The sequence below is a fragment of the Arvicola amphibius genome, chromosome 17, assembly GCF_903992535.2.
Source record: "Arvicola amphibius chromosome 17, mArvAmp1.2, whole genome shotgun sequence".
Classification (NCBI taxonomy): Eukaryota; Metazoa; Chordata; class Mammalia; order Rodentia; family Cricetidae; genus Arvicola; species Arvicola amphibius.
Genome location: NC_052063.2, coordinates 19,171,578 through 19,195,000, shown reverse-complemented (window position 1 = coordinate 19,195,000; position 23,423 = coordinate 19,171,578). Strand labels below are relative to the sequence as shown.

The window sequence follows — 23,423 nt, the reverse complement described above, 5'->3', positions numbered from 1 at the left end:
GCTTGCGGAGGCTAACCAATAGCGTTGGCGGTAGTCTGTAATGTCTGGAGAGACACGAGAGAACTATAGGGAGCCTTTGGCTGATGACTCAAAAAGATGTGTTCCATTCCTGATGCTGGGGATTTTACTTGGTAGCATTAGGATATCTGGTTGAGGCATTGACTCCAACATTTTATAATACCTCCATTTAAGTTCCTTTTATGTGTTCTCTCTCTCTCTCTCTCTCTCTCCCTCCCTCCCCCCCTCCCTCCCCCCCCCCTCTCTCTCACACACACACACACACACACACACACATGTTTTGGGAAATGTCTTCAGTAGTAGGTTTTGATAAGGCTTTTTAAAAAGCCTTTAGTGTTAGCTACCCCTCCCTATATTTCCATCTCTGTCCTATTCTCCCACCTCTCTCCCCATTTAGGCCCCCCCCATTCTAATTTCCCTTTGTCCCTTTACAGTCTTATGTTCTATTTCATTCCCTTACTCTCGAAAGATTCCCTTCTTCTTCCTGGTTCTTTACGATTTATCTATCCCCTGGATATTCTGAACGAAACACACATTTGATTGTTTAATATTTGTCGACATTGCGTTAACAATTTCATCAGTGTTATTCGGAACAAGGATTGCTAAAATTCTATGACTGATGAGATAATCTTTCTTTTAAATAGACATTTAAACAAATGGAACCATTCGCATTAGTACATTTTTCTATGTGCCTAAATGGTGGTATACTAATTACATTTGGGGAATCACAGAATTCAAACCACGATACTCTTCTATTCCAAACACACATGACTTTGAATCAGTGGTTGGTTTATCTTTCTCAGCCATAATTTCCTCACCTGAGAGATGTCGATAGTAAGATATCAGATAATAGCAAGATTTTTGTCAGTGTTGCACCAAAGTTTAAAAGAGACCAGAGTGCTTGACAGACAGCAAGGACCCAATAAACAGTAGGCCCTTCATCCTTGACATTTACATGGATGTATGAGGCACATAATCCTGGAAATACATTCAAGGTGACAATGAGGTGTCAGTATGATTTTTACAGGTGAGAGCAGAAATGGGAAAGGCTGTAGTATAAATAAATTCAGGCAGGTAACACCAGGTAGGTAGAGAGCTCTCTTGGCCGTAGCTCCTCTGTGGTCCTAGAGACCAGCAGCATGGACACAATTGATGACCGTATTAGTATGTGGCATCTCTGCCTTCTCCCCACTCCTACTTCACCAGAGCCATCTTTTACCCGGATACTCAGGTGATGTAGGGTTATGAGAAGCACTACTCTAGGGCCTGGTACCTATCTATTTTTAGGAGGTGCTGATGCTGGCTCTAGATGCATCCCAAAGAGGAGCAGCACCTGGGCCATCTAAGAACACAGAGTCACAGGCGGCTACTAAGCAGGAGCCTAAAGGTTGTGTTTTTAAACAGAGTTCCACAAGAATTTCGGAACAATTATTTAGGAGCTGCCCCAGGAGGCTGAAAGCACCCACGGGGCACTTGTGTTCATTTTCTCTTCAAAGGCTGTGCTTATCAAGGGGCCAGCTTCTCAGGTAGCAAAGGAGTGCTCACTTAGCAGGCATTAAGGGCACGGTTTGGGTTCAACCTCTGTGTACTGAGATCCCTGACTTGTTATTATAAGCAATACAAGTCTCTGAGGAAGAGTATCTCATCAATGTCAATTTCCTTTAAAATATATATTTTACATTTGATTTTTAATACATTTTGTTTTTCAGCCGTGCTATCAAGACTAATCAGGACCTGCTCCCAGAAACCCCATGGACACACATTTTCTACAATGACTTTTGGGGAACTCTTCTAACGCACAGTGGTAGCCACAAGTCCTACCGGCCACTCTGCACTCTTTCTTTTCGGCTCAACCACGCCATCGGAGGACTGAATCCCTGGAGCTACCATCTTGTCAATGTTCTCTTGCATGCGACCGTCACCGGGCTCTTCACACGCTTCTCCAAGGTCCTTCTCGGGGATGGATACTGGACTTTCATGGCCGGCTTGATGTTCGCGTCTCACCCCATTCATACGGAGGCAGTGGCGGGCATCGTGGGCCGGGCAGATGTGGGCGCCAGTCTTTTTTTCCTCCTTGCCTTGCTCTGCTACATTAAGCACTGTTCTACGAGAGGCTACTCAGCCAGAACTTGGGGCTGGTTCCTGGGGACCGGACTGTGTGCAGGATGCAGTATGTTGTGGAAGGAACAAGGAGTGACTGTCCTGGCGGTCTCAGCAGTGTATGATGTCTTTGTCTTCCACCGGCTGAAGATGAAGCAGCTCTTACCTTCCATTTACAGAGTAAGTGACCATCGCCTCTGGAGCCTTGCATTACTGAGTCATCTCCATGCTTGGTCTTTTGCCACCATTAAAAAAACACAAACCATTTGTTCTTCTGCAAGTAGAATTTAAAATGAGGTCCCTTTGATCGTCCCTGAAATAGAGTGCCCCTTTTGACCTTTCCCTACCGAGCAAGGTTTCCATCGCTGCTTGTTTCATTCCTCAGCTTTCTGAAATCTTTCCGTGATTTCGAAGGGGGCACGAGAATAATTTTGCCTTGTCAAGGGTCTGCATCTTTATTGGTTTCAGTTCCCTTCCCCCCCCCCAAGTTTGATGTAATCCAGTAATTGCCTCCTGTGATATCTATTTGTCGAAATAACACAGCTGATGGTGGAGCTAGATGCGGGAGTCCATGGAGGGGAAACCCTGTCTTTTTTGTTAATATGACTTTTCCTGGGTTTTGAAAACATCCCTCCTGGTAATGCCCTGGGAAGTCAGATACTAAAACAGTGACTCACGTTCACCTCTTCTTTGTTTTCAGTAGATAAGAATAGAAGAGGCAAAACGCTGTGTGGTTATTATAACTTTTACCCTGAGGCCAATTAAGACCTTTGCTTCCGGGCTTAATGTTTGTATATTCCCTTAGTGATTTCAAGTATAATGTTGTTCCAAGGTTATGGAAGGATTTGGGATCCTCATATACTTAAAGAGACAGAGCATTTTTTTTTCTGGTAGAGTTTGGTTATGTGATTCTGGGTCAATAGGTACACATGTACATATGCATAGCAAACATTCACTACAGGTAATTTACCAGTTATTTAAGGTGAATGAATTCGAATAGGAATGAGATGAATGCGCTAGCTTATTTTTATGCAAAGCTGAGTATTAGGCATGATAAAACACAGAACATCCTCAGTGTCTTTCAGATTTGATTGATAAGTTGAGTTTATTGTCACTATGATGAACACTATAAAATTACTCATTACACAATATGTTCAAGGCTACTTTAGGAATTGTTAGAGGCTCTTCTAATACCATGCTGAAATTATTATAACAATTTTTAAAAAAAAATGAAATTCAACCCAGACAGCAGGTTTTTTTTTTTTTTTTTTTTTTTTTTTTTCTTTTTGAGACAGGGTTTCTCTGTGTAACAGAACTTGCTATCCTGGAACTTACTTTTTTTTGACCAGGTTGACCTCGAACTCACAGAGACCCACTTGCTGCTGCCTCCAGAGTACAAGTGCTGGGATTAAAGGTGTGCACCACCGCTGCCCAGCCAGACAGCAGTTTTTGAAAATCAACCATTCTAACACAATGCAGTCCAGTGGTTTACTAAAAGGTATCTGTGTGCTGCGTAGACTGTCGGAAAATTTTAGTAGCTGTTTTTTGTAATAAAACTATTATATTTTTGAGAGCAACAAAACTTTGTATGTACAGTGAACACATTGCGGTTACATACCATAGTCTCAACTGTGAGCAGAGATGTCTAGAGTAGTATTTGTTTGCTTACTATGAAGTGTGATGTACTCAGAACAAGACTCCAGTGAAATCATAATGTGCAGCGATGGTATTGTACCATGAGCAAGTGGGGTTGGTAGCACTTTGTTTTTCTGTATAGAAAGTGGAAGTAAGTTTTGACCACTGTGCGTTTGTAGATTTTCACTTTCTGCCAAGCCCGGAGCGACCCTCACATTGAGGGGCAAGGCCCACAGTTTAACAGACTTCCCATAAGGGGCAGCTCTAGCGGGTGCCTTGAGGAATTGCCTTCCTTCCTGTCTCTTCACCTTCCGTCAGTCAGAACTCACCTGGAGTTTGACCAAAGGGAAAGGTTCAAAACACCCAGCTATGTTATGGAAATATCACCTGTTTAGGGCCAGCTCCACCTTTCTTTTGGGAGGACATTTAGAAAATCAGTGTATTGAACTGAGAGACTTCCTGCATTGCCCAGCCAGGCTTTAAGTGGGCTCATCTCGCCTCAGCCTCTTGAGGAGTTGGCACTAGAAGCCTGCTCTGCCACCCTCAACAAGCAGTGGGTTATGGTTTTGCATACCCCCTCATAAAGAAACTGGCAGATTTTCCTTGTTTTGCCTATTTTTCCTCTCCCAAGTTCCTTTTGGTTTAAAATTGGATTGCACAAGGAACATGGATGGAAGAAAATCCAAAGCGTTTATTTATTACTCTTATTTAAGATTTTAATATTATTTACGGATATGTATGTGTCTCTGTGGGTGCCCAGGCCTATGAGTTTGCAGAGGTCAGTAGAGGGTGAGGGAGCCCCTGGAAATAAGAGTTACAGGCATAACTGAGTCCTGAACTCCGGTCCCCAACTTTGAGCCGCAGGTACATTTCACCACTGAGCCCTCCCCTCAGCCCTATTCTTATTTATTAATTGTCACCCTTTTAAAAAATATTTTTTAAGGAGTAGGCAGTGGCTGTGGTCACTGCATTGTTTGTGCTCTGAGGGGACCGGGACCTTTTTACACTTAGAGCTCAAGAATTCAGGCTTAATGAGGTTCTTTTGTGATTCCAGTTCTGTGTTGTTGCTTTAAGGAAAATTCTGCATAGGGTTTGGTGCTAGAAACAACATATGGTTTACAAGTGGAGTTCTCGGTTTCAAACCCGCTGTCACTCTTACGGGGGCATTGCTGAGACTTTTTTTTTCTAACATGATGTCGTCAGCAATAATAAACCTTATTCTGCTGGAATTCATGAAGAACAAGCACATTTGCTGGTCCCTGTCTTGATGGAGACAGCAGTCTCTTTGAGGACACAGGACCTCCTGTCGGTAGCTGTGAAGCACCCAGTTTCTTATGAAGAATTTCCATTTCAGTAGCTCATTATTTTGATATGCTAATTCAGGACATGATTTCAGGACCTTTAAAGTCCTTTTTGGAGAAAATTTCAGTGTTCTGAGCATATTTTCAAGGGCAGAGTTGTTTACCACGAAGCTCCTAGCTTTAAGACTATCCTAGACAACAGTTGTGACATACATAGAAAATTATTTGTTTAGGTGGCATTAGAATTCATCTGAGCTTTCTGTGTTTCTTCTGGCGGCCTCATGGTGTGCTGCTTTAGAAGATGGAACTCCTGTGCCGGAGACGCTCCTCAGAGTGTGAGGCCTCGTGTCCTGGGAAAGGACTTCATAGTTTTGATGGTTCACGGTCCTTGGTTGTTTTGAAAGGCATACTGTGGACACCCTCTCCCAAAACGCAGCCCCCGCCTCAAAGGGAATAAAGAGATAGTTTACTTTAGACCCAGATTTGAATGGCCGTGTCCTGCGAATACAGATTTAAGTTGCCCTCAGACTCACTGTTCTAATATGGGAGCAGTTTCATGAAGTTTTTACATCAAGAAAACAAAGAAATCCATAAATCAAGACACTTTGTTGGTACATTGAAACACTGAAGGTAGGGTACTGCCTGACAACACATTTAGTTTCTGGGTTGGTGGGAACTTTCAATCTGTTAAATGCATAAAGTCCAAAATGATTTTTTTTGTTGTTTGTTTGTTTGTTTTTTTATTTGTTAGACAGCGGATGCTACTTCCTACCCAGAGGTGGTTTAATCAGGAGGGTGAAGCATCTGGACCCCCAACATTCCCGCAGCTCCACCTCCACGGTCTTTTGGTCAGGCAGTGTCTGCAGGCACAGTTCTTTCCAGGACTCTTCGTTGACAATACTTACTAGAGCTATTCTTGACCATTGCTTCCAGGGCAAGTGCCAGCAGTGGGAGTGGCGGAGGCAGCAAGACCCTCTCTCTACTTGATTATAGTTGCTCTTTTATTCTAGTTCTTCCTGGTTTAAGCTCTTTGGGTCAGTCTTAGTTTTGGGGCCAGTGACCTTAACGTGGACTTCGGGATAATAGAGTCTTTATATTTACAAGGAAGAATAGAGCATTTTAGCACGCCCCTAACATTTTTCAGGAGAGGTGAAGGTCACTGCTTATCCCAATGATGGGAGGAGAAAGACCACCAACCCAAATCACAATGGCCAAATTAATAAAAGCAAGAAATTAATTGAAGCATGCTTTTTAATTCATGTTGCCTCTCCTGAAGACGGAGTTCAGGAAGTCAGTAGTGGATGTGAGGAAGATAAGACTTTTATAGCTCAGGGGTACGAGGTTTCCAAATGGGGCATTTTGTTGGGCAAAATAGGTGGGGTTACAACAGCAGAATATAAGCACCAGTTAATTATACAGGGACTCCTGAACAAAGCAAGGTAGTCATAGGTGGCAATATAACCATTTGGAACAAAGGTAGGGTTACAAGAGAATCATAAACAACTTTTTGCCACAAAGTCATGATTGCCATTCCTGGAACAGGCAGTTCAGAACCATTGTAGTTAAGGTTAGATTGGGTTATAGCCCAATCCTGGAGAAACAGGAATGAACCTAGTTTGCCTTTGCTAGAAGATGGCTTTTTAACCCCAAAGTGAAGGCTGTTATGCCCACCTAGTGGGGTCCCTCAAAAACCACCACGGAGACTGTGTACGTAAAAGCAGAGAGCCTTTGTTCAAGCTTAAACTTGGACTCTCCACCTCTCTGGTTCAGCCATTGAGAGCAAGCCCAGTTGGAAGAGGTTGTATCATAGTAGAGAGTCTGGGGAGGGGATTTCCAGGGTTCAGGACCCCCAATTGGCTGACATTTGTCTAGGGGTCTTGGCAGAAGAGGAATAGGTGAGTCCTGGACTCAGGGACATCTAGTGACGTTATCTAATCTTATCTAATGATGGAATGTCAGGTACTTTCCTTCAGAGGCTGGCCCTCCCTGGGTGGTGTCAGTTTATGGATTTTCCTAGAATCTGGTGCTGCCTGCTACAGCAGCTCTGTGGCCTGGGCCTCACATGGCCTGCGTCCCATCATGTGTGGCCAGGTTGCCCTGGGCCCCACAGAGGCAGTCACTGGGATAAGAATGCATAGTCTTGAGATTGTCAAGTGACGTCACAGTATAGTGAAAGGCAGAAATTGCGCAAAGAAGTGCCAAGTCAGGTCAGGTGAACACAGTGAAGGGCTTGCTCCTTGATCAGCTTCCTCCTCTGGTAGGTGAGTCAGTTTCTGATCTCTAGAGTAGTTGCGAGGAACTTTGAGGTGTCCAGGGTGAGCTGGGGTGCCCACTTACAGAAGGTCTTTACTACACCAGCTGTTGAAAAAATGACAGTGGTGGAACTTGTCATGCTTTATGCTGTCCTTTGATGGTGTATGGTGTCAGCTATCCACCCAAGCTAAGGTATGCAGACGAAATCACACACTTTCAAGTAGAGTCTCGTGACTGTGAGCGTTGCAAATATGATCATAGATTGTATAAGGGGGCTATGGAAAATTACAACCTTGAGATATATAGTTTCTCTATGCTTCCTAAGAAGAAGGTCTTTTAAAGGAACTGACGCAAATGGATTACAGGCCCCCTCAACTTCTTGACATTGAAACAGGGTGTTGCCATCTACAGAAATAATGTTCTAGAACCATGCAATCAAAAAAATGTAAGTTTTTAAAATAAGCTTGTAATTTTATTTTGGATATATACATAACTGTCTGGAGAAGCATGCAGTCCTTGGGCCACAGGATATGCCTGCAGGATCCTTTTCATCCAGAAGAATTATCATTTTTAATACCTTAGCAAGTAACTCTATATCATAGTCATGTGGCTTGCCCCATAACATACAATATAAATACATGTTGAATTCTATACTGCAAACTAGAGAAAGTCAAATGCTGAAAACTGAAAAAGCATATCTTCGTAAGGTTTGGGGTTTTTGAACCAGCAGAATTATTTTTTCCTTAAATTCATATCCATATTTTTTCCTGGGCCCCAAATTCAAATGTCTATCAGATAAATTTAATGTCATACATATTCTGTCACTCTTAATTCCTCTGTGTCTTCATTATTACAAAAGAGAATACACTTGGGTTTCTATTTGGTATGGCCTAATTTTTTTTTTTTAAAAAAGAAAGAAATCTTAAATCTTTTCTGTAACATCTCATGTTGCTTACTATTAAAACAGATTCTAGGCCAGGGAGAAGACAGAACTTTTAAAGCAGTGTGAGCATGTTTTGAAAGCTGCATAGTGGCCTGTAGTTATAATCATAGTGCAGGGGGTAGATATACATGAATTCTGTGCTCATCCAGCCCAGCTTGCTTTGCAGGCTAAAGGCCCGTGAGAGACCTCGTCTCAAGGTACATGGTAGAAGATTCCTGAAGAACGATGCCTGAGGTTTTCCTTTGGCCTCAGTGTGCACATGTATGCGGATACCCACACCACATCTGTACTCTCTTCCTAGAGAATAAAAATACAAACGATGTTTGAATCAAACAGAGATCTTTGATATAGCCGAGTTTTGTAATTTGACTGCAAAATTTACTATAAACATATTATGTATGTGGGTTTTTTTTTTCAGTTGTGCAAAAGACTTCGTATGGAAGTGTGTGGGTACTTGGCAGATAGTAGACATTTAGTTCGTGTTTAGCAAATGCCTACTATTTCCACCTGTCAGGCACTGTTCTTACTGCATAAAAGTGTTAGCACATTTAAATTATTCAACAAATGCTTACTGAGAGAACTAATGCGATTTATGAAATAATATGGTTGAATACTGAAAACTGTAATTTATTCAGTAGTTAGAAGGAATTGTCAGAAGATATTAAATATAAAATCTGCGGAAATATATGAGAACAGAAATCATTTCTAGTTGTTGGCATTGGGATTCTGTTTTATGAGCCATTTATGTAGTCCCTGTCCTCGTGTGTAATACCTGCCACGTAGTAGGTATACAGTTAATTATGGTCACACTTAAACCTTACCTTTTAAAGTATTTTGCTAAGATGTTGAAGTTAATTTGTCTATACATTGAGTTTTACACAAGGAGGATCCCGTTCCTACATTGATGGGTCTGGGATAAAAGAGTAGAAGCCATTCATTCGAGAAAAATAAATTTTCTTGATCACTCATCAATGACTATTTTATCATTCCTTATGTTACTGCCACTTAGTGCCACTTAGTTTTGTGTCATCAACAATAAAGGTCAAAGGACCTTGAAATTTGCTAAAACTGACAATGCAAATAAATACTTGACTTTCATCTGCCCACTATTTTTTTACAGTGTCCTATAATCCTAAGAGGTTTATAGTAAATAAAATTAGCAAAAGCAACCTTCTCCTTATCCAGCTTATGTTGTGGGGTATTTGATCACACTGTGAAACTCCAAGACAGTGTTAATAAAATCAACCTTGAATCAGGGGACAGAGCCAGCAACTAGTTAACAGGAGTTAACCAGAGAGAGTACAGAGAAGTCAGGAAGATGGACAGACACACAGGAGTAGGGAGGGACTTGGAGTTTCCTGGTTTTTTGCTTTGCAGTAGCTAGAGAGATGCTCTCTTGTTGCCATCTCTGGCTAAAAAGGAAGGTCAGCTGGTTGCCTCTCGACATTCCCATCTAACAGATTTTCACCCCAACATCTGACTCCCATGTCTTTATTGATAAGTAGAATGTTAGAGACTTAGTTAAGAACTACATTTGGTGGCTGCAGCCGAGCCAAGCCAGTAAGGGCAGGACTGGAAATCACACCAGGCCATTTTCTGAGCCTGGGGTTCTGACTGCAGCAGGGCCACAGGGCCTTAGACAGTAATTAAAATCTCAGTAGATTCAGGTGAAGCTCACAGGGCACCAGAACACCAGCAAACATTAGTCGTTACTTGCTCAGAGCCTTTTCCTGGGCCTATTTGACTGACATCTTGGAACTGTGTTCCCGTGGGCACGTACTTTGTCTCATCATAGCTTCGTCATCATTTACTGACAGGTGGGAAATCTGAAAACAATAAATGAAAGGGAGACATGAAATCAAAACCCAGCATAGGAATTCTCATAATAAATAGCCTAAGGTAATTTGGGAAAATTAAACCAATTCAGTTGCCCTTTAAAACATTTCAGAAAACATGGCATGGTGTGCTGGCTAATTTTATGTCAGCTTGGCGCAGGCTAGAGGAGGGAGCCCCAATTGAGAAATTGGCTCCATAAGACTCAGCTGTAGGCAAGACTACAGTTAGTGATTGATGTGAGAGGGCCCAGACCATTATGGGTGGCGTCATTGGGTCATTGGGTCATTGGGCTGGTGGTCCTTGTTGCTAGAAAAAAGCAGACTGTGCATGCCATGGGGAGCAAGCCAGTAAGTAGGACCCCTGCCTGGCCTCTGCATCAGCTCCTGCTCTCCAGGTTCCTGTTCTGTTTGCACTCCTGTCATGTCTTACTTCAATGAGATACTACAAACTACAACTGACTTATTTTCAATTATCCCTAATTTGTTTCTTTGGTCATGATGCTTCATAGCCATAAAAATCACAACTAACATACATGGCTAGTTTTGCTTCATAATAGTTCTTTCCAAAATGGGTAATACCTTTAAATTAAATTTATGTCTTTGTTTCACATGCATAAGAGGCTAAGCATGCCATTTTATGGGAAATGGAAGCTACGGACACTTGAAAAATGAGTCATTTTTAGAAGTGAGGTTTTTTATATCAAAGATCATATCTATATCTCTATATATTATATATATTACAGAGGTTGTCCACATTGTCTCAGTTTTGTTTTGTCTTAGTTATAACCTAAACTTCGGATGTATGTTGAGGACAAATCTGTCAAATAACCCTCATTGCCAGGAATTTCAGTTTTCTCTTAAGATTCCCTAAAGGAGTTGATGTTCCTTTAAAAGGTCTGGGAGCATGACCACCTGAACACTACGTGTCTTCAATGCTGTCCGGTCCATCTGACCATTTCATTTTGTGAAGCGAAGGACACAAATAGGGAGAGGCAGAACCTGCAGGTGTTAGCATACTGAGCCTACACGGGCTTTTTTAGTTGATTAGCTGCTGGGGATGACATCAGCAAAATGTCTTGCCATTCCTAGTGCTGTCCGCTATGTAGCTCCACTGGATTGTGCTGTTTCTTAAGTTCTGGCCCCCGTCTCGGCTGGACGGAGTGAAATGTGACATCATTGGCTGTTCTTGATTTTTCCCCACCAACATCTGTGCACTCTACTTGAAGTACTTAATACTCCCGACTGCGGTTTTCTTTCCCTTACACTTGACTCTGGGAATCCAGATATAGCACGGTATCTGCCTCTAGCCCCAATGTCTCCTAGCCTTCTTGAAGCTGTAGGGCTATTTGTCATGCACTTACAAATGAATTTGGATTCCTTCCCAGTATCCTTGTTGTTGCCTTCAATATTCATGACCCTGCAGTCCTCTGAAACTTTAACAGCTGCCAACACCGCTAACTAGATAATGCTATAAATAAGGTCAAGGGTCAGAAATAGTTTGCAGTTCAGAAAGTCAGAGATTAAGAAGGCACTTCATTCCTGCAGGTGGGCTCCTTTATTCAGCTAAAATGATTCTGCGTTCCAAGTGTCACATACGTTCAGGTTGAATGGTTAAATTTGGGAAGTGGCTACCTTTGCAACGTTCTCTAATGCTTCTATTAAGTCTTAATCCTTGGAGAAGATGTGTTCACAAATTACTTATGAAAGAGGATTTCATCTGTGTGCCAGACAGTATCTTTGATGGTGTGGGAGAGGATCTGCTTGTAATGACTTCGAAGAGTAGTTGTGTAGTTAGAAGGAGAGGATGCAGATGCCCACTGAAACTCGTGCTAGAACGTGGTGGTGGCATGCCTGAAGCATTGGAGTGTTAGGGAAATACAGAAGAAGAGAAAGTGGCTTTCTGATCAAAACAAATGCCTTCTAGAGAGGAGATATTTGAGCAGACTTACACGAAATAGTAAAAAGTAAGCATTTTATGTTAAGGAAGTGAGCCAGAGAAGAGGGCTCAGTGTGAGCAATACAGAAAGGGAAAGGTCTCAGGGGAGCACTGAGTGGTGCTTTGGGAGATAAGATGCAAGAGGTTTACAAAGGAACATGAGGAAAGAAAGGAGTTTAAGACCTAGTGTGTGTGATGATCCACGGTGTCATGGATCATCACACATGCGGTGTTTCTGCAAATGGAGAAAGATACTTTTGATTGTTATCTGCACGTGAACTTTGGTTAACTCACAGAAGAAGCCTAGGATGAGCAACTTCCATTTTGCCTGTAGGCTGTTCTTTCTCTAAACTCAAGGAAGGGTTCCTTTTTGATGAGCCTGAGAATGAGACTGGGAGTTGAGGTTTCTTGTTTTTCGTTGAGTGTCCCATAACAGCATATACCTCATTCTTCAGCATTAGAAAAGCATTTATTTTTTGACCACGAGTATTAGTTTGCTCTTTACTGAGTAGTATTTGGCATATTATTCTACACTCCTAATGAGAAAAACAGGGAGGGTTCTCCTAACAGGTCTGTTCTTCCAGCCTTGCCAAACAGAGTTCGGACATGGTTATGAATGACCACAAGGCACAAAAATCCCTCTTTGTTTTGGACTCTTTCAAAGAGGAAGGTAGAAAAAAAAAAACATTAAAAGCACTCCTTTTTCCATGATGGAATAAATACTCGATCAGCACTGAATTTCAGCTGTTAAGTATGCAGTGAAAATGACACCCAAATTGGATCTTGTGATGAATAAATAATGAATCGCATTGAAATCCCTCTCTGCTGCTCTCCAAACACTCTGTCTGGGATGTATATTACATCATTCAGTTCGGGTTTTCGATAACCCGCTGCCTCAGAGGAATCAAATTGACTGGCAGGGATATCATGATTATCGGGGTCCTCCTCGTTACGACTGTCAGTTTCACAGAAAACGCTGTGCTTCACCAAAATTTGAACCCCATTGTCATGACCCAGGAAATGCCTGGGACAATGAAAATGCTAATTTAATGTTGATTTCTCAAGTAAAATTTGAGCTAGAGAAAGCCAGGGCCATGAATATATTAGAGAGCCCTTGAAAGGTGCGATGGGGAGGAGCTGCTAAAAAAATATTAGGTCAAATAAATGCATTAATGATTGCACTCTCTGTGGTATGTGACGTAATGGAGAGAGTTATAGTTTTCTTTTTGCGCTAGGCATTCTGGTTTTGTGCCTATCGACCAGTGTCCTTGCTTCAGAGAAGCTAACGAGAAATCAGAAGGGAGAAACAGAACCTTGTTGTGCCAATGTGTGCGATGGTGCGGTGGCAGGAAGGCCAGCGTGCCCTTGCGCTCCATGTGTCTCTGCAACGCTGCAGTGCCCAGATGGCTCCCGTATGCTCTGCTGGTCTGATGAGAACTCTTGCATCAAGTAAAATAGCATGAATGCAGAATGTAATTCGTGTTTCTTCAGTAATTATAGCCTTGATTAGTGAAGTCAGTGTTCCCGTTCCAAAGGACATCCGCCGCCCCTCCTCCCCCACTTCTCTACATGTTTGTTCATTTGATTTCAGAAAAATTAACGGTGGCCATCATCGTGGTTGCCCTTGATACGATAGAGAATCCGCAACACCTATGTTTTGTTGCATGCTTCTCATTTTCATGTCATTAAGTTCCCAAGAAAACCACAAGGCGAACATGGAGAGAGTGACGGGAAAACAATTTAAGGCTGAGTAAGCGAAGAAAGAAAAGAGCAGCACAAGTCTTCTTCATTTATGGCTACACAGGATGCACATCGCCGGGTACAGAGATGTGGAGACTTTTGCTACATGCAGTAGCAGTATCAGTTCTGAAAGTTAAAAAAGTACTTTTTAAAGTAAAGAAAGTAGGTACGTCAGTTCCGTGGGTGTAGTGGTGCATAATTGGAATCTTACCTTTTAGGAGGGTCATTGGACGTTTGAAGACAGCCTGAGCTACATGGACAGACTTTGTCTCAAAAAGCCAAGCAAGCAAGCAAGCAAGCAAGCAAGCAAGCAAGCAAGCAAGCAAGCAAGCAAGCAAGCAAGCAAACAAACACAAAACCAAAACCAATTCTTTGTCTACTTAAGAAGTAAAAGCATGAAAATGCTTTAATTTTGTGAATTTGAAATTGCCGAGTCTGTTAGCACTAATAGTCCAGCTATTTGAGAGTTAATTTCTTGGTTTTTACTGTGTAGCTACCTGGAGGTACTTTTGTTGTGTGATATATGTATATGTGAGAATGTATGCATTCGGCTGTGCATTTCAAGAGAAGAGATTGCAAGAATCGAAACATCGTAATGTAGTCAGCTTACTGCCAACTTATGTATGAGTGTTGTGAGCTTATTTCCAAATTTTGTGGAATGTTTAGTTTTCCTAGTTTGAAGTGTCAGACAACCATATCCCAGTTTATTTGCGCATCGTGTGTAATTTCTTTCCATGACAGTGTGATAACATCAACCTTGAACTCTGTTTTCAGAGGGGTTTGTGAGTGTCATGAGGTGGGGTCTGATTTTGGAGTGTGGGACCCCTGAGGAAGGCACTTTGAGGGTCTCACTGGGGAAGGTGAGATCCTGAGGGTGAGCTTTTGAAGGTCACCAGGACCTTCCCTCCGATTTGTAGTTTCTTTAGTTTTGGTTTTGGTTTTGTGAGCTAAGATCTCTTGTGGCTTAGGCTCACATTCAACACCCTATGTCAATGAAGCTGGATTGAACTCCTGAATCTCCTGCCCTTATCCCATGAGTTTAAGAGTAGCATTGCCAACCCAGGTTCTCTACCCTCACAGCCACAATGTAATCATCTTCTACTGCACAACTAGCCTGCCATGCCATCCCCACTATAATGTACCAAAAACCTTGCTTTAGGCAGTGTTCTATTGCTGGGAAGAGACACCATGGCCAAGGCAACTCTTAGAAAACATTTAATTGGGGCCTTGCTGATAGTTTCAGGGGGTTAGTCTATCATCATTATGATCGTGTATAGGCAGGCGTGGTGCTGGAGAAGTAGCTGAGAACTGTGTTCTGATCCACAGGCAACAATCAGAGGGAAGGAAGGGGAGGGGGAGGGCAAAGGGAGGATGAAGAGGGGGAGACCCTCAGGGCTGGGTGCAACCTTTTGAAACCTCCAAGCCCAACCCCCACGGACACACTTCCCTGAACAAGGCCACGCCTCCTGATCCTTCTCAAACAGTTCTTGGTGACTAAGCATTCAAGTATATAAGCCCAAGGGGGTCATTGTTATTCAAACCAAACTTTCCCCTGAAACTGTGAAGGAAGGCACATTCTTCTTGAAGCTTCTTCTATCAGTTATTCTGTCATAATGGTCAAAAAGAACTAATAACATGGACAAGAGGGTGTCTCAGTGTTTAAGATGTTACCCACACAAGGAGGAGGAGGACCTGGATTTGGATCCCTAGCACCCATGTAAATGGTGGACACGCACAAGCCTAGTGCTGGGAAGCATAGCCATAGATATCAGGTACTTGAGGACCCTCCAGTCTAGCTAAGCCCACAAACTCCAGGTTCAGTGAGAGATAATTTCTCAGAAAAATAAGGGAGGAACAGCAGAGGAATCTGCCCAGTATTACCCTCTGTCTTCCAGAAGATCATTCACAAACGAGTTGGTGGCACATGCACACACATGAATGCATATCACATACATGCACATGCACGCACACACACGCAGATCACTAATGCAATAAATGTCATCATTCCCCCCAGCATCTGTGTATTTATGAATTCTTTATCTGTTCTTTTCGGGAGCAGTTGATGAGTATGGCTTTGGCCATTTTTGAACCACATTCAAATAGTTATTGGGGTGGAGGCTGAACTGAGAGTAAACTAGAAAGGGATGCTTGCCCTCCTGTTTACCTGGCTGATGTCTGACAATTAGTGGAAAGCACCTTTCGGTCATCCTGAACAGCATCATTTGATAGTTGAATTTTTTTTTTGTATACTTAATTTAAAAATAAGTATATACATCAGCGCAAGTACCTAATTTCCCCCTTGTGTGAATGTCTTGTCCTTATCTCACAATTTGGTAACCTGATTTTTTTCCCCTTTGGGCTCAGGAGGGTGCTGTTGCTTCTGTATCTGTAAGGGAGCCAGGCTTTCCTGCTTTCACCCCTCCCCGCACCATCCTCTCTCCTCTCTATTTTCCTTCTAGCCAGGTTTCTCGGAAGGAAGATTAGTTCGGGGCTTGCAGTGCAGCCTTCATATCTCATTCTTTGGTGGGGAAGAAGTTGTGTTATCACCTGGAGGTGAACGCCAATCTCTTTTTCTGCTCCGAGTCTTCCCCAACCTGCCAGGATCCGTTGTTACAGCTGACTCCGGATTCTCTGTTATGACAAACTTTTCTACTGAAGTGTTGAAGATGCATTTTGTTGCTGTTGCTCATTCTTTTGTTTGATTTCTCCACCTCACTGGAGGGCTCGGGAGGCAGAAACTTTGGTTTATAGAGCAATGGTATTTTCTAACAGGCCAAAAACATCTCAGAATACACTGGGCACCTTGAAATGTTATGGTATTAAGATGAAATGTCTTTTACAGGAACTTAAATTTCTGTGACTTTGGCTTGCTGAGATCAACCTAACAGATTTGGGAAATTCATTATTTAAAATGTTCATTTAATTGACATGATGTATGAAGGTGATGTAGGGATGGATGAATGTGTTTTAGAAAAGACTTTAGGATTAGGCATGAGTTTTCTTTGGCTATATCAAATTTGAATGGTCACTAGCCATTTCTGGACAAAGTGTTTTAAAGTAGAGATTTCAGCATGGTATGGATGCTGCTGAATAAGAAAACTTGATCGGTTTAATTTTTGTTTATTTTTTAAAGGTTGGAAAGAGTGCTGGAGGTGACCTGATAGAACAACTTCAACGCTCTCTATTATTTTGATGAATAGCTACATTCAGAATCAGTTATGGACAGTGAGACTCTCACTCAATATTACTAAATTTAACATTTTCATTAAAACCAAGTTTTGGTAACAGGATGGGAATATTAAGTACTATCCCTCTACCTATCACCAATTTTGGTTCAAGTTGGTAGTTGGGTAGCTAAGATTAGAGACAGTGAGTAATTTTCATGTCCCATTTGGGTCTAGTGCTTTTGGCGCTCAACATTGTAATAGGAGGCTTTTCTCTGTTCTGCCCTGTCCTGCAACTGTTTCCAAATGATCATTCAGAAGTTTATGTTAATTAGAAAGGCTTGGCCCATGGCTCAGGCTTAGTACTAGCTAGCTTCTACATCTAAATTAGCCTAAGTTTATTAATCTAATGTATTGTCTCATGACTATGGCATTATCTCATTTTCTTGTTGGGGCGGCTGACCACTCCCTTGTATGAGGGGCGTGGCCGCCCCAGGGGCAGAGGATACCTTTAAAAGAACCGGGTTTGGGGGGTTTGGGGTAGGCCAGCCCCTTCTTTTTCCTCTTGGTTCGCAGCTCTTCCCTGGAACCTTGGCCCTGTAAGTTTATTCCATTTTCTCCCCTTATTAAAACTGATTTATTCTAAAAGGACTATTTTTGGTTATTCCCAAATTCCTCCTACCGCTGCTACATTTTCTATATGCCTTGCTTCCTCAGCAGCTGCCTGGTGTCTCTCTCGACTCCACCCTTTTCCTTGTATCTCTGTTTGGCTTTCCCGCCCAGCCTTATTCTGCCTGGCTATTGGACAAATCAGTTTGATTTATTAACCAATGAGAGCAACACATATTCACAGCATACAGAACGACCACCCCACAGTACAAGGTCTTTTCTCTTCTCTTTTAATATTTCAAGATTTGTTACTATGGAAGTTTCCAGGCAGCTGGCTGGACTTCAGCTAGACTCGAGATGAGTTAACAGAACTCCATGTAGCTAGCATATTAGTACATCACTAATAGCAATTCTGCCATTAAAAAAATCATCAAATAAAACCTCCAAAGCCTTCTTCTAGGTTCCTTTGCAGTATTGGTAACTCCAAGCTTCTATTTAAAGTTGGTTTAGAGTGAGAACTTGTTTCTGGTTAGTTCTTGGCTCCTTCCTGGTTCTTTCTTCCCACACTAGTTGCAGTAAGAGTCTCATTTTCTTTCTTTCTTTTTTTTTTTTTAAGGGTTGGAAAAAGATATTTTTTTTCCAGTTTATTTATTTTTTATTAAAAATTGCGATCTCCTCCCTTCCTCCTCCTCCTTCCCTCCCCTCCCCTCCACCCACACCCCCACTCCCTCCCTCTTGAGGCCAAGGAGCCATCAGGGTTCTCTACGCTATGTTGAGTCCAAGGTCCTCCCAACTCCCCCCAGGTCCAGGAAGGTGAGCAACCAAACTGACAAGGCTCACACAGAGCCCGTCCACGTCGTAGAGACCACGCCCATCGCCATTGTCCTTGGCTCCTCTGTCAGCCTCCACCATCAGCCACCCTCAGAGAGTCCGATTTGGTCGCATGCTCCATCATTTTCTTTTTCTGCACCCTGGTTCTCCAGCTTGATTTAAACCCACTTGCCAATAGTGTATTAACTTAGTAGCTGTCATAGGTTTAACACAAAGCATGCCTTTCATTCTGATTTGTTTTTTGTCTTAGCTCACCCCACAATTCAGGTCTCTTCCTATGATGATGCTGAGGTTCAGATAGGTCCAGAAATAATTATTTGATAGTAGGCTGTTTCTTTTCTATCCTTTCCAGATCTCCACATCAGTACCACACAAGCTTACAACACTGGAAATTTGAGCTGTGCTCAACATACATTATGAAAGTGTGCTTGATTTCATGCTGTAACTTACAACTCAAGGATGTGGTGGGGCCTTTAAAAATGCCACTTTCTGACATGTACCAGGCTTTCTTTTGGGCCACCAACCAGCTCCCAAATTCATACAGAGATTTCTTATTAGTTATGAATGCTCTGCCTTAGTTTCATTTCTGACTGACTTTTATAGCTTAACCTGTTTCTCTTTATCTACGTTCGACCTCAGGGTTTTTTACCTTCCTTTCCCTCTGTATATCTTAATTTTACTGCTTCTCATATCTGGCTGCCTGGTGACTGCCTGGCTTCTAACCTCAGGCGTGTTCCTCTCTTTTTTCTTGCTCTCTTTCTTCTTCCCTCTTGAGCCTAGATTCCCCTTCCTATCTAGTCTCTCCATCTTCCAGTCCCACACATCCCCCTCTGGTCTAGCTACTAGCAGTTAGGCTTTTTATTAGAACAATCAGGTGCCTTAGACAGGCAAGATGCCTGAAACAGATGCAACACATCTTTACATCATTAAACAAATTCTTACGTCATTTTTAAAAAGGCAACCTAACCCATGTAATATATAGTTAAAGTAATCTCCACAACACTGACTCTTAACGATTTCTAAAATTTCTTTGATCATAGTGTGTGACTTGAATTTCTTTATATCTGTACAACACAAGACTGACTCCAAAATGAATGTGTTTTGGAGGTAAAAGAGCAAGAAGGACGAAAACGTGGATGTCCTGTTTGGGAAAAGGTCTTGGCTGTGGCAAGAAAGTGGTGAAGCGAAGTTGTCAAAGCAGCAGTCTGGAGTTTCTGGTTCTTGGACAGGATAATTTGTAGTCTTCGATTCCCTTGCACTCTGCAGTATAATCTTCTCCGCAGAGGTACTAATGTCTATATTGTTTGTAAAGGAAGGGAAATAACCCCTTTGAGTTCATTAGCTTTCATTTGCATACAGAACTGGCTGTAATAATAAGACCACTATTAGACTCACTGTGTGCTAGGTGTCTTCTGTGCTACATTGTGTTGGACTGTAAATTACTTACCTAATGCTCAGATAGGGAAAGAGATCAGAATCTTACTGGTGTAACATAATTTGTTCATAAATCCACAGATCTTGCACAGTGAAGTTCCATGGAAAAATTTTACCCCCAAAGCTGATGGTCTTTCTATTGCATTGTTCTTACACAAATTTTAGTGAAAATGGAGGGTCTAACTGGTATCATGAAAGAAATAATTTATTAGACATTGGGATCAATGCCATTTGCCTATATTACAATTAAATATAAAGTCTGTTCTTCCACATGCAACGAACACTTTTATGGGTGCCAAGAATGTAAAGGTGGGTGGTATTTTATCCCCACACCTACCTGTAGTAGACAATAACTGTGTGCATATGAGCTGTAACTGGTATTTACTCCGCATTGAGTGCTGACAGACCCCATACATAGTGCTAGAGAAACCAAATGTCAGGCAAGCAGATTTAGTCTGATTAGAGGAGAACCTTTACAGCATCTAAACATTTCATCCAAGATTGGTGTGTTTGTGTGTGTGTGTGTGTGTGTGTGTGTGCGCGCGCGTGTGTATGTGCACACTCGCGTGTGTGTGCTGGGAAGGGGACAGACAGGCTCTCCTCTGTAGCCCTAGCTGGCCTTGAATTTACTATGGAAAGACCAGCCTGACTTCAAATTCACAGTGAAGCCTCTGCCTTTGCCTTCCAAATCCTGGGGTTAAATGTAAGTACCACCACTCCTAATTTTATTTTTTAATTAAGATTTATTTGGTTTTAACTCAGGTACTGTTTTTCTTTTTTTAACACTCAATGTGTCATATGACAGATTTGTTGCATGCTTTCTTGTGTGTATGTGTTGTAGTGTATGCATATGTGTACACATATGTGTTCAAATCCATGTACATGTATGTGTCCGCAATGTGAAAGCCAGCGATCTACTTCTAATGTTTGCCTCCATTCCTTTCCAATTTGTTTATTTGAGACAGAGTGTCTCAATTAAGCTGGAGTCTGCTGTTTTGGCTAGATGGGCTGGCCAGCAAGTCTCTGTCCTTATCTCTCTGAGCTGCTGTTTGCTCGTCCCTCCCCACAATATTATTGCAGTGTTGAGATGCAAATAGTGTGTGTGCCCCGGAGAAACCTATTTAGTGTGGTTTGTAGAGAATATTTTAAAACAGATTTCCTTTGTTTTTTAATTGTGTGTAGGTCTGCTTCTGTGTCTACAAGTGTTTGTAAGTTATAGGCAGTTGTGATCGGTCTGACTACAGCTTCTCTGCAATAGCAGCTGTGTGCTTTCTTTTCCTCCCTACCTCCCCCTCCCTTATTTTATTGAAAATAGATTTTTCCCCTCACATAATGTATCCTGATTATGTTTTCCTCTTCATCTCTTCCTCCAAACCCCCCCCCCACCTCCTCTCCCATCCAGATCCACACCTTTTCTGTCTCTCACTAGAAAACAAATAGGCTTCTGTGGGACAGTAATACAATAAAACATAAGATAAAACAAAGCTGGCAAATCGGAACTGGACAGACAAATACACAGGAGGAAAAAAAGCCCAAGAGAAGGCACAGGGCAGAGGCCCACTTGTTCATACACTCAGGAATCCCATAAAAACACTAAACTGGAAGTCATCATGTGTACTCAAAGGACATGTAGAATAGAGAAAAGAAAAAATATATTAATAAAATTACACTAAAAGCAATAAGGCAAATTTTAAAAATAGAAAAGGAAGAACGTTGACAGTTCATTACAATACATGGAGCCTCCAAAGATGCCATTGAGTTCATTTGTTTCCCAAGGAGACTTCTTTGAAAGAAACTAAGCTTTCCTTTGCCAGCAATTACACATTGGAGATTGCTCTGAGTTGGGGATGAAGACATGTGCCCGCTTCTTCTTTCAGCTCTAGGGCCCCAACAGGTGCAGACCCATGCAAGCTCTATGCATGCTGCCTCAATCTCTTTATGTGCATGGATCCTGTTGATTCAGAGGGCAGTGTTTTCATGGTGTCCTTCATTTCCTCTCGGTATGTGTTCTTAACTGCCAAGCCGTCTCTCCTGTTCACATAAAGAATACTTTTCTGTGCATGTATATGTGTGTGTATGTGTATTTAATATATATTTAAAACAGTTCATATTCCCTTACTTCATCTATAAAACTTATGAGGGTAGATATGATTCTCATTTAAAATTATTACTCAAATGCAATAACAGAGCATATGAACTCTGAGTTATACAACTTTATAGTAAGGAACATTTCATCTTCCCGTGAAGAAGAATGCTAACGTTTATGGCAAATGAAATGAAAACTATAGATTGCTTCATGTTTGTTCAGATCAGGCCTTTTTTGTTTGTGTTTGCTTGCTTTTGGGGACATAACTCATAATACCATCAAAATGGTCTAATTAAACACCCAGTTACCGGCTTTGAGTGCAATTCTGAGGCATTGCACTATTGCTTAAGCTTGAAATACAATTAAGGGTAGGAACTTTGGACTTGTAGATATCACTGTTTCATAGATGCAGGATTCTGTGTTTGTTCTTGTTTGAATTTTAAATTCTAACAAGGCCTATGGGGAAAAGTTTTGACCTCAAACAATGCGGGTCAGTAAACATGCTTAGAGTCTCGGTAAAAAGCCCCTGCGTTCACTGGTGTCTTTGATATGCTTGGCTGTCTTATTTATTGTTTAACAAATTTGTGATGGGGTTTGAGCAATCAGAGTATTCTTTTGTTGGTTGTGTATGGGTCAGAATGCTTGGATCCTTAATTTGGTTTTACAAAACAATGATAAATTGTGGGCTCCCAGATAAATACAATTTTCTAGAGCTGGAATCTGATGTCAGGATTTGATTGCTCTCCTGGCTGTGCATTTGGTGCCTTGTAGCCCATGGTTTTCCAATGAGTGTCAGTGGCAAACAGTGTAAACATGAAAGAGAGTGAGCATCTTTTGCTTTATCTCATTTATTTGTTTTACATGTGTCTTGTCGTGCAGCAGTAATTATTGTATCTCAAACTAAAACAAGAACTGGTTTTTTAAAACCTGTGACTTGGTGCTTTGTTGTCAAAGAAGAAAGGGGTTGGAAAATCTCAGATAAACTAATTTCCATCTCATTACCTATTTAGAAAAAAAAGAAAGAGAGCATATTTTTACACAACCTAAACACACTTACAAAAAGATAGAATCTAGACTATTTCTTTATGTCTTTAGAGAAACGGCCACCCTAAGACGTGGCCAAGCTACCTTCCTGGATTCAAATGCACTTCTGAGCAACTTGAAAAGAGCAATAACATCATGTTAATGATGGGAGAATGTTTCTATAAAAATTTAATATGCCGTTAAGACATTAGCTGATTTATATCAGATTTATATAAAGGTCATTTGAACCCGCACCTCTGCAGCCAGCTGTATTTTTTTTCCTCGATTAATTACAAAAGAGCCTCTGAAAAATGTTAGACATTTGAGAGAAGTTGTGATTTTACAGATAAAGGGAGCACGCTGGGAAAAGTATGGCCTTGTGGCGTAATGACGTGAACCCCACGGGTCTAATCAGGAGCCCTGCCTCTCACACAGGCTTTGCCTCTGCCTGGCTGTATAATTTTTGACAAGTCATTTAACCTCTCCAGGAGAGTATTTTCCTAATAGGAACCTGC

At 41.7% G+C, this 23,423-nt stretch overlaps 1 protein-coding gene across 1 annotated transcript in view; it reads left to right on the top strand.

Moving 5' to 3' along the window:
• The window catches only part of Tmtc2 (transmembrane O-mannosyltransferase targeting cadherins 2), a 388,745-nt gene that overhangs the window by 159,588 nt on the left and 205,734 nt on the right, over nucleotides 1-23,423 (top strand). The window contains exon 2 of the mRNA XM_038314716.1: nucleotides 1,728-2,298. Coding sequence (XP_038170644.1) covers nucleotides 1,728-2,298 — 571 coding nt within the window. The remainder of the gene's footprint in view (nucleotides 1-1,727; nucleotides 2,299-23,423) is intronic.